The sequence below is a fragment of the Bos indicus x Bos taurus genome, chromosome 3 (assembly GCF_003369695.1).
Source record: "Bos indicus x Bos taurus breed Angus x Brahman F1 hybrid chromosome 3, Bos_hybrid_MaternalHap_v2.0, whole genome shotgun sequence".
Taxonomy (NCBI): Eukaryota; Metazoa; Chordata; class Mammalia; order Artiodactyla; family Bovidae; genus Bos; species Bos indicus x Bos taurus.
This window is the reverse complement of record NC_040078.1, coordinates 21,317,074-21,328,497: the sequence shown is the minus strand read 5'-3', so window position 1 is coordinate 21,328,497 and position 11,424 is coordinate 21,317,074. Positions and strand designations below refer to the sequence as shown.

At 44.1% G+C, this 11,424-nt stretch overlaps 2 protein-coding genes and 1 pseudogene across 4 annotated transcripts in view; 1 reads left to right on the top strand and 2 right to left on the bottom strand.

Annotated features, from left to right (window-relative positions):
* Positions 1 to 43: 43 nt before the first annotated feature.
* Positions 44 to 5,666, bottom strand: PEX11B (peroxisomal biogenesis factor 11 beta). Its single transcript, XM_027535156.1, has 4 exons — positions 5,554 to 5,666; positions 4,645 to 4,760; positions 4,038 to 4,239; positions 44 to 1,247 (listed from the first exon to the last, which is right to left on the bottom strand). Exons 1-4 carry the CDS (start codon positions 5,607 to 5,609, stop codon positions 845 to 847), a joined length of 777 nt encoding a protein of 258 aa, XP_027390957.1. The 5' UTR covers positions 5,610 to 5,666; the 3' UTR covers positions 44 to 844.
* A 210-nt stretch (positions 5,667 to 5,876) lies between these two features.
* Positions 5,877 to 10,997, top strand: LOC113887900 (annotated as a pseudogene).
* LIX1L (limb and CNS expressed 1 like) overlaps positions 9,109 to 11,424 on the bottom strand; it is a 32,437-nt gene continuing 30,121 nt past the window's right edge. For all 3 annotated transcript variants that reach the window (XM_027535129.1, XM_027535136.1, XM_027535144.1), the window contains one exon: positions 9,109 to 11,424. In XM_027535129.1, the coding sequence (XP_027390930.1) occupies positions 11,379 to 11,424 (46 nt within the window). In that variant the 3' untranslated portion in view covers positions 9,109 to 11,378.

Here is an 11,424-nt window from a genome sequence, read left to right as displayed (position 1 = left end):
TAGGGGCCTCAGATGACCAGAACACACAGGACCAGACCAAATATCAATGAGCAAATTGATCTTTAATCTGCTAACCTGGAAGGCTTGCTGTCCATCATGGGCTTGGGCCTCAGCTATTTACACAGAATCATTGTACAATATTTACAGGATGCTAAACATAGCATCATTCTGGATAGGCAAAGAAGGGGTATGGAAAGGCTAGAACAAAGCCATGAAATCAAAGTGTAAGCAGAAATTTGCAGGTGTGAGTAGAAAGAAGGGGAATGGCAAATCATGAGGGAGGGCAGTGAGGTAGACATGAGCGAGGAAAAGGAAGCATGGAAGTACTTCTGTGCATGTGGGAAGAGCCCACTGAGACACAAAGCCTTTAAAATTATGGTCTGGAGTCTGGAGGCAAAAATAACTGCCACAAATCACTTTTGTGAGGAAAAGGAAGAAGGCAATTAGAACATTACAGACCATACCTTCTACTTCCCATACCAAAAAGTAATTCTGCTGATTAAATTCCTATGACAGGGGGCTGAGAAGGTACAAAGGGGATACAGAGACAGAATCTTAAACAGACTTAAGAGACAGTAAGAAGAGTCAGGAGAGACACAGGCAATGCAATGAAGGAGGAAAAGAACAAAAGCTCCAGCAGATCTGAACATCTGAATCATCCGGTTGATTTCACAAATCACCTTTCCTCATCTCATCTTCCCCAAAGCTCCTTCCTTTTATTCCCAAATCTCTGGATTTTTAACTTTAACCAAGGAGTGGAGTTAGAATGAGGCTGGGACACAGGGACGATCTATAAAATTCCATCTCACCAATTCAGGTCCCCTCCTTATCCTGTACCAGCATATCAGGGCTTGAGTCGTAGCCAAGGGCAGATTAGGGTGAGAATAGACAGGATGGAGGACACGAGGCCACAAAGCCCCACAATCCCAGGGCCACAGCGCCAGAGGCCTAGTTTGTCCAGTGGGATGAAGAGATCACAGGCATTTCTGACCACATCCAGCAGGAGAGGGGGATGACCCCGAAGGACCCGAGCCAGCAGCAGGACCCGGAGCCGAAGCTTCAGAGCCACCTGAGGCAGACCTCCTCCTGGAATCCCTGGACCCCCAGGTCCTCCAGGTTCAATTCCTCCTGAGACTCCTCCAGAACCCTTCAGTCGCCGGCTACAAGCTGAAGACTCTTGTTCCATCAGTAGGCGGATCTCATAAGCATCACGGCTCAAATTCATGATGAGGGAAAACAGATAGTACCTGGGATACACAGGGAAGAAGGGTCAGGATGGGTACATATACCCACCTAGCAAATCCAACAGAACACCTAAACTTTTTTCCCTCATAGTGCAACAGATTATACATTAGAATATCAGAAGTAAATGTTATTACCATTAGAAATGTCCTTCCATCTTTCTGTAACTAATGTGTTTATGTATGTGTACCTTAAGATCTTGGTTTAAAAGTAATGAAGATCATGAAATAGTCCAAGATTAACCTCAAATTTCACTTTTCCACTTGGCAACCCATTAGCACACAGGCATTCAACCTGAACTACAATAATGCAACCTTTTTTAAAAAAAAGAACAGCTTCAGTTGTTTCAAAGATTCACACACATAATTTAAATCCAATCCTTTTGTTAAAAGGAGAAAAAATAAAAAAGAAGCCAAGCTTGCCAAATGTTTTAGATTATAAATTCCTTAAGAACAGCCTACATTAAAAAAATTTTTTTAAATCCATTCTGAAAACAGTGATCTGTATTCAGTATAACTGTCTTACCTCTAATATAGACCCTGAATTCAATCACATCTATCTATTATACTCAGACCATAGTCTAAGCCAGGGGTCCCCAATCCCTGGAACTGGGCAGTACAGCAGGAGGTGACTGGCAGGTAAGCCAGCAAAGCTTCATCTGTATATACAGCCTCTCCCTATTGCTTGCACCCCCTTGGTCTGTGGAAAAATTTTCCACAAAACTGGTTCCTGGTGCCAAGAAGGTTGGGGACCACTAGTCTAACCAACCATCATCTCTTGCTTGAACTACTACTTCAGTCTTTTAACTGGTTTCCCCATGGTCACTCTTGCCCACCACACCTAACAATCTAATTTCATATAACAGCTGGCATAAATGTATATCACAATATACCCTTTCTTAAAATTCTTGATGGTTTCCTTCCTATCACATTTAGAATAAAATACTACAGAACTCAACAAGTGACTCTGCCGCTCTATCTTGTACCATTCTTTCCCTCAACCACTAGGCTCCAACAACACTGGTTTCTTTTTATATTTTGATCCCATTCAGTGATTCCTGCTTTAGGACCTTTACATTACCTAGTCCCTCAATCTGGAATATTCTCCCTCCGAAACCTTCACATGGCTGGCTCTTCCTTGCACTTCATGTCTGAGCTTAAATGTCACCTCTTCAGAGAGGTCTTCTCTGACCGCCCATTCTAAAGTAGCAAGCCATTTACCATCTTATCACTTGACCCTATTTTAATTTCCTGCACAGCATTTACCACTCTCTGATGTTTTTCTTATTTACCGTGTCTTTGTCCCTTCCCATTACAATGTAAGCCCCATAGGAGCAAGGATCTTGTTTGTCTTTACCACTGCATCCTTGTGTCTAGACTTAGGCCTAGCACGTAGTAAGAGCTAAAGAAATATTTATGGAATGAAAGAGTAGACAGGGCATAGAAACTCTTGTAGAGAGTTGCTTTTCCATACCATTCTATCCATGCCTCTGCCCCCACCCCTCATATACCATAAGCCTTGTTATAATTGTAAATCACCGAGAAAGAGGAAAAGCAGGACATAAGCAGAGATGGAAAGAAGCAATATAGTGTAAATAACAAAGTGAATCATAGGGAAGCAAAAAACAAATATAGGTAATATATAGACAGAAAATTTTATTCTCAAATCATATTCCTTTCCACCTTCACTACCAGCCTGCTCTTTAATCCAAGCCAACATCATTTCATGGTCACATTAGAGAATCTTCTCCTCTTTAGTGCTACTGCAATCCATTTTCCACAGTATAGAAAGACAGATCTTCTAAATGCAATTTGAATCATGTCACATACCTGCTCAGAACCACTGAGCAGGTGGTTTAAAAATTTTGTTTAAAATTTAAACAAAACTAAATGAAAAAAATCCTACCATTACCTAGACAACCTTGCATGAATGATCTGGCCCTGGTCTACCTCTCCAGTTTGAACTTATGCCCTTCCTCAATACTGTCAGCCACACTGGCTTTCTTTCCACCTCTTTAATTCCAAGAAGTCTTTCTGCCTCAAGGCCTCAGAATGAGTTATTTTCTGTTTCTTCTTTCTACTGCTTGCTTTGTATAACTTCTACTCAGACTTCAGGTCTGAAATAAAATTTTTCTCAAAGGGTTCTTTTTTTCCTGACCTTTCTATCTAGATTAGCTCCCCCTGTTATAAAGCTTTAACATCCTATATACGTGCTAAGTCACTTCAGTTGTGTCCAACTCTGACGCTATGGACTGTATCTTGCTAGGCTCCTCTGTCCATGGAATCCTCCAGGCAAGAATACTGGAGTGGGTTGTCATGCCCTCCTCCAGGGGCTAACATCCTATACTTTCCCACAAATATTCGGTTTGGTGATTATTTGTTTTAATATCAGACTCCCCTACTAAACTAGAAGTTTCATGAGAGCAGGAACCATATCTACTTAGCTCTTTGCTTTATTCCCTGGCTCACAGTAAGCAGTTACTAAGTATTTTTAGAATGAATGAATGTGTAGACAGGGAGGGGCATAAATCTCTGGTATAGACAGAAGAAGAATCGAAGCAATATAATTAATATCTAGTCTTGTCCAATCTTAGTCATTCACCATGAAAGAGCATCCATCTTCCATCTGCCCCCATTCATTATTCTCTGATGGTTTAAGATCTAAATGAAGATTGGAAGCCAAGTGATTCAGATGTGTACATTCTGGGAAGACCCTAAAAGATCGTTCTCTCATGAAAGGCAAGGCAGGCAGTATGAAGAATACGATAGACCTTGTAGGATAAAAGAATATCAAACCTGAAAGAACGCTGGGCCCACTTCTCCTGATCCACACGGGGAGCGAGTCCAGACTTCCCAGCCCAAAGGACATTGTCACAGGCGAAGTACAAGGCTCTATTGAGATGACTAACAGTGATGCAGAATCTCAGGACAACATCTGATAGGTGCACAGCTCGTTTGGCTGACTCAAGGGCATCTGCTGAGTTACCGAGGCGTAGAACTTGTGGAGATTAGCAACGGAAAGCAAGGATTTGAAAGTAGAAAGGCAAACAGAGAGCAAGATACAGAGAAAGAGAGGAAGCAAGAGAATCAAAGTCAGGCAAGTGATAGAAACAATAATAAACAATTTTTTAAAAAACAGCAGAAAGTTCAATCCTTTTTAGTTCAAATTTTTTATTAATTTGTGTCCCAGTTTAGCTTTCTCAAATCTGCCTCATTCTCTCCAATCCCTCACTGACCTTATCCCTGCTCTCTTTTCTCAGCTGGGAGGCCTGCACAGGATAAGTACAGATAAGGCAAACCATGATGAATTGGCACTGGTCAAAAATAGGAAGGAGGGACTAAGGAATAATGGCTGGGGATGGAAGAAGTGTGGAGTAATAAAAGGAAAGGCCTAGTTACTTACGCTTTCTTCCTAGGCTCAGATGACCTTCCAGTTGTCGAATCTGTTTCTGTAACTCAGGACTGGCCCCATGTTTCTGCAGTGCATGGCCAAGAAGGGAGCAAGCATATTGGGCAGCCCTGGAGGAGAGGTAAGGTAAGGTAGAGACCTCCTTTATCTCCCCCTCAAAAATGTCCTCCAAAAGGCAACCATGGATCACCCCCTTCCCAGTTTGAGACCATTCCCTTTCCTTCTCTTCAGGCCTGTATCTTAGTTTCTCCAAAGGGCATCGAGGATATAAAGGAGACTAGTAGGGGCTGGGAAACACTACTTCGAATTGAAGAAATAATGGATTTAACAATGATGCAGCCTGAAAAGGACGGTGAAGAAGGCAGAAGGACCACCGCAAGATCACAAGCACCTCAGTGTGAGTGTGTCATGTTCTGTGAGGGGGTGAGAGATAGCTGAAGAACAGGTTAGTCTTCAAAATAGGTGAACTAAGGCCCTTGAGATGAATGAAGACTAGAAGGCAGGGCGGACGTGGAGGAGCTCGTGGGTGACAGTAGGGTAGAGGGGCCAAAGGGAACTCAGGAGTGCCTCCTTAACTCTGAAGACACAGTCCAGATCGCTATCTGTCACGGGGAGAACGCTCCTCCTCCCACCGTCGCCCAGGGAGGAAAGTGTTGGTCTTATGTGAACACACAACCCTGAGCCGCCTCCCCGCTGGCCCACTCGTGCCTCAGTTTCCCCATCTTTCTCACGAGCAGGAACGAATCAAGGCCTCGCGGCCGGCTCAAATCAGCCCCTCGCGGTCCGTCCGGGCCCCCGTAGCCCGAGTTGACCCTTTTTGACCCCCGTAGTGTGAACTGACCTCGCCTCACGAGGCTCTTCCTCTGCCCGCCCGCCAGCCCCCCTTTCCTATTCGGGCCGCACCTACACAGTCGCTCCCGGGCCTGGCTCTGGGCGCTGAAGCGGACCCAGGCGTCCATGACAGCGGCAGCACCCGTTCTGCAGCTCCGCTCCCGCCTCGCTTCCCGCCCCTAGTCACGCCTCCCGGACGACCCAACGGTGCCGCACGAGGGACAAACATCATCAGAAAATAAAGCGAGTGGAGCCGGCCCTTGAAACGTAATTTCAGAACGAGAAGCACTTGTCTCTGGGGCTACATCTGCATGGTTTGTGTGTTTGGCAGGGCGTACTGGGGGAGGTGGAGGGGTGTGTGTGTGTGTGCGTGGTCTCCGTCGTCTCGTTCTCTAATCGGAAGATCTCTATTTCCTGAGCAAGCCTCCAGAGGCACAGTCTTCTTTAAATATTCTGGACCAAGGGCGAGGCTTGCAGGAGTCGGGGCGGAGCGAGAAGGCGCCGCAGTGCTCTCTCCAGGACCACTAGGATGGGGTTGCCCCTGACCCAAGGGTGCTTACAGCGGGACACTCGCAGCACACACACACACACACTCACTCTCACGCTCCTATCGAATTCAGGGCTCCAGGGGGCTAAAGGAGCCTGCGGTAGTAGAAGTCAGCACCAGATTCCTTCCTAGTCCCTACAAGCCCCTGACAGTTGGACAGGTGACCTCCAGATTACAGACGGAGTCTCCAGAGATAGACGCTTTAGTGGACGAAATTCGCAAAATAACCATGTCAGATCCTGAGGAGGGAGAAGAAACTGGACGCAGCTTGCCTCTTCAGATCCACACTTCATCGCCCCGCCCCTTTTCTTTCCAGGTCACCATGTCTGCAGGCAACGTCACCCCTTGGGGGTCATCAGCGGCGGGGGAGGAGGTCTGGGTAGGATCAGGAATAGAGGTGGAGGGCGCAGAGCTACCCACCTTCTCAGTTGCCGCCGAGGTGCGAATGGGAGTGACTGTCGTGCTGTTTGTTTCTTCGGCTGGAGGGAACCTGGCCGTGCTGTGGTCAGTGAAACGGCCGCAACCCAGCCAGCTCTGTCCCTCTCCGGTACGACGACTGTTCGCCCATTTAGCAGTTGCCGACTTACTGGTCACTTCTGTGGTTATGCCCCCAGATGCGACCTGGAATATCACTGTTCAATGGCTGGCCGGGGACATTGCATGTCGGACACTCGTGTTCCTGAAACTAGTGGCCATGTATGCCGCAGCTTTCCTGCCTGGTTATTGGGCTCGACCACCAGGCAGCCGTACTCCACCCGTTTGGACCGCGCTCAGCTGGAAGGAAACTTCTTGGGGTAGCCTGGGGACTCAGCTTCCTGCTCGCCTTGCCCCAGGTGAGTGACTAGGGACTCAGGGCTAGACTGGACAAGAATTTGAGTACACAACATGAGCCTCTGGATTCAAGGGGTGTGCTTGGCCATGGTCAACATTAATCCTCAGGGTGGGAGCCTCTGCTCTTTTGCTAGTTAAGATCATTGCATGTTAATTTGTATTTCTATTGAGTCTTTGTTTTTACTACACTTGGCTTCCACCTCTTTGCATCATCGTAGGCCCACCTTCTTCAGATTATTGCAGGAAAGCTTCAGAGCATGGAGTGTCCTCCATGGGAAGACATTAAGACAGTGACAAGAAAATTTAAAAAAAAAAGAGTGAAATCCGGGACTTTGGGTAAAACTTTGTGATACCTTCATTCACCAATTAAAAAAAAAAAAAGCAGTTCCCCCAGGTGCATTAAATGCTCTATCAAGGATAGAGCAACAAAGTCTTGCCTTCAAGAAATTTACAGATGAGTGCAGAGTCAAATAAGTAGGCAATTACAATATAATGTCCAGTTAAGTGTTATGCTAAAGCTAAGCTTAAGGAGCTAAGGAACAATGGGGGGTGTCTGACCCACTTTTGGTCATTCAGGGAAAGCTTCCTGACTTCCTAGAGATATCAAAATTTCATTCTTGAAAGATAGGTGTTAAGACAAAGCAGGAGGAATGCTGGAGAAGGTGGAGGGTAGAAAATCTCAAAAGTAATCGCAGTTAAAGTTGAGGGCTAGAAAATGGCAAGTAATGAGCCTGGAGGGGAAGGAAGAACCAATTTCACAAATATTAAGCTTGTACTTTATCCTAAGGGCAGTGGGGAAACACTAAGTAAAAGGTAGAGTAACATAATCAGATTTGTATTTTTTACTCTAGCTTTATTGTGTCAAAACGGAAACAAAAGGGTGCATCTGAACTTGAGTGCCAATTCATCAAATCTCAGTATTGAAAACAAACTATAAATCTAGAAGAAAAAAAAAAAAGCTAAATATGGAGCAATTCCTTCAAAACAAAACCACTAACACCATCTGGGAAAAGGGAGTAAAGCAGCATCTCTGAGCCTGTGGTTGGGATTATGTCAGGGAGAGGGGTAACATTTCAGTCTCTGGAATAATGCATTGTAGTCACATTTAAGATTGGATTCTTAAATCCTCAAATATTAGAAATATAACTACCAAAAGTTAGTCTGACTGCAGTTCTAAGACAAACAAAAAATACTGCTTCCAACAGTATGTTGTAAACAGGACCCCTTTGCCTGTTGCCTCAGTGCAAAAGAAATTAATTGGGTTTATATAAAATGAATTTTAGAAGTGGACTGGGAATTAGAATTAGGACTGTTTTTGTTGTTTGTATTAATTTGCTCTGTTTTTTTCTGAGTCTAGGCTCTACCACTAACTAGCTGGATAACTTTGGCTAAATCACTTGAAATCCATAGACAACAAGATTATGGAATAGATGAATTTCATCCTTCCTTGGAGACTGACAGTCCAATAATGCAATTTCTATTTGCTTCAATAGCAAACTGATGGTAACATGATTCAGGTGCAAAAAGTGTTATTTTGGGTTCCAAATTATCAACCTCTTTAAAAAAAAATTATCAACCTGCAATGCCTGTATGTTGCATTTAAAATATGTCAATTAAAAATTGTTAGCATGGTCAAGGGAATATTGGTGTAGTTAGAAATTATTTTCGTAGACTCATTTCCAAGTATCAGAAGTAAAGGTTTCTATAGTAGGTGGTAAAATATAAAATGCATATAAAATAGTCAGAGGCTGGACTAAAATATAAGTCCCCGAACCTTGCCTATTTTTAAACCTTCTCACAAGTCAGATGTTTCTAGGTATAGTGCCAAGCCATGCACACACACCACCCTCACCACAGCGCTCCCCCTGCCCCCGCCCCCCAGCCCCACCACCAAAAGAAAAAAAAAAAACCCATCCAGGAATATATGGACTCAAGATAGGAGTAAAGGAAAGACCACTCCCCAACTAGAATAGCCTGGTCATAACTCCAATCAGTTCATAAAATCATGTCTGTGACTAAAACTATTCACTTTTCCTAAAAGTCCCTCATGCCAGCTGAAATCCCTTTCTGAAAGGCCTCATATCTAGGAATTTGATACCTACTAAGTTTGCCTTTTATCAAACTAATACTGACTCAATCTACCTTACCTGAACTAAGGTACAAACCCTGAAGCTCTCAATTGAAAAATGCTCTTTACTGATTCAAGCCAAAAACTAGTTTACCAAAAAAAGGAGAGGCAGCCAACCACATTTGGAAAATGTTAAATTTTATTGTTATTTCACCATTATAATTATTGTACATAGGACTATTACTAAAGTCACTTTAGAGAGTGACTGCAAAATAGCCTGCAACTCTAGCACCTCCCATTTTATATAAGATTTCTTTTTCCCACAGAATTAATCACAGACACATCAGGAAAATAATTTCAGCTAAAAATGGTGAGGGAAAAAAAATGTGGGTGAGGTGGTAGAGATATCCTCTTATAAAATGGTAGATAGTACTCAAAAGACAGGATCCTTTAAGTTCTGGATTTAATAAGCATACCCTAAGAGGAAAATAGAGATTTTCAAGATACATTTCTAACCTTTTAAATATGGCACCACGGATGTACCATTACTCAGCACTGCAGGGAATTAAGAATGGATTGAGATTATGCACTATATTAGCTCCCAAATTTCTTGACAATCACACACACACAAAAGAATGAATTAATCAGGAGGAGAGTGTTGAATTGGTAGGTAGTTTGGCAGGGGAAAAGGAAGGGAGACCAGTTCTAATAGTCCTTGACTCCAATCTAGCTGTTCCTGTTCCGTACCGTCTGACGCGCTGGTCCAGGTCCCTTCACTTGGTGTGTCACCAAAGGCAGCTTCAAGACTCAATGGCAAGAGATCATCTACAACCTCTTCATCTTCTGCTGCCACTGATTGCAATGACCATCTGCTATAGCCACATTGTCTGCAGTGTGTCTACTCCCCAGACAAGGAAGGGGAACCATGGTGAGACTCCAACCTCCAGGCCCTAACCCCTACCCTAAAACTATTGTCTAGCCTCATTAATATGATAGCTATCTATCAAACCAAGGGGCTTGCCCAGTGGCTTAGTGGTAAATAATCTGCCTGCACTGCAGAACATTCGAGTTCAATCCCTGGGTTGGGAAGATCCCCTGCAGAATGAAATGGCAGCCCATTCCAGTATTCTTGACTGGGAAACCCCATGGACAGAGGAGCCTGGTGGGTTATAGCCTGTGGGGTCACAAAAGAATTGGATGCAACTTAGTGACTAACAACAAACTGTATCTCTAGCAGCTAATACCACACTAATTTCATTGAATGCCTTCAATTCTAACCAGCCACTAGCTATCATTCTCTGAAGTTGAGTTAGCTAGGCAAGAATTAAGAAGAAGGGTGATCACTATTCTCCTTTGCTCTTGGACACCAACAACACTTCAAACAGACTTTGTAGCTTCAGTGTACCATAGCACCTCAAATTGAAACCTTTTTTCCAGCATGTCTGTCATAATCCCTGATGGGAAGGGAGCATATAGTCCCAGGTTGGGAAGGGGAGGAGGGCTTGCAGCTTCTCTATTTATAGAGGGAAGAGCTCTATCTCACAATTTCTGCCCATCAATTTAGAAGCTGAGTGGTTCTGAATTTGAGTGAATTTTCTAAATTCCCAGCCCCTGCAGGTGAATTTGCCCTCTGCCACTCCTTATACAATCACTCCCGTGTTCATCATCGGGCCCTACGACTGGCCCTACTTATCCTGCTGACCTTCATCTTCTGCTGGACACCTTATTACCTTCTGGGTCTTTGGTACTGGTTCTCTCCCACCATGCTAACTGAAGTGCCTCCTAGCCTCAGCCACATCCTTTTCCTCTTTGGCCTCCTCAGTGCTCCTCTGGATCCTCTCCTCTATGGGGCCTTCACCTTTGGGTGCTGAAGAGGGCATCAAGAACATAGTATAGACTCCTCCAGGGAAGGAGGTTCTGGAAGAGTGCCCCAACAGGAGATTTAAGCTCTTAGACAGAAGTACAAACAAATGTGGCAGCAAGAAACGCAGGAGAGCAAAAAGAGACATTTCTATGTTACCACTTGCTCAGGACAGCATATATAGGAACAGAATGATTATTCCTTACTGTCATGAGAACATCTTACTTCTACCCTTGCTCTCTTAGCTTCGAAGAAAAAGAAATACTGAGCAGTGTCTCTACTTGACCCTAGCTGACACTGGAGACTATCTAACGTAGAAACTCACACAGAATTCAGTCCCTGGGAGAAATATCTTCACAGTGACCCATACTGCCTCACTGTAAATAGTACTCCAGAGCTTGCAATATTAGAAAAGGGAAGTTAAGTAATTAGAAAACAAAAATTGTACATTTATTCATAATTCAAAAGAAACACTAAACAGGGTGAGAGATTAAATATAAACACAGTGAGTTCCACCCCAGCCGTATTTCTCCAAGGCTGCATGGTCAAATGGAATCTCTGGAGAGAACACCTGAACAACAGAGGATAGGTCAGCGACGTCTCCGGTCTGGACTCCTGCTGCGTCTTCGACCACCT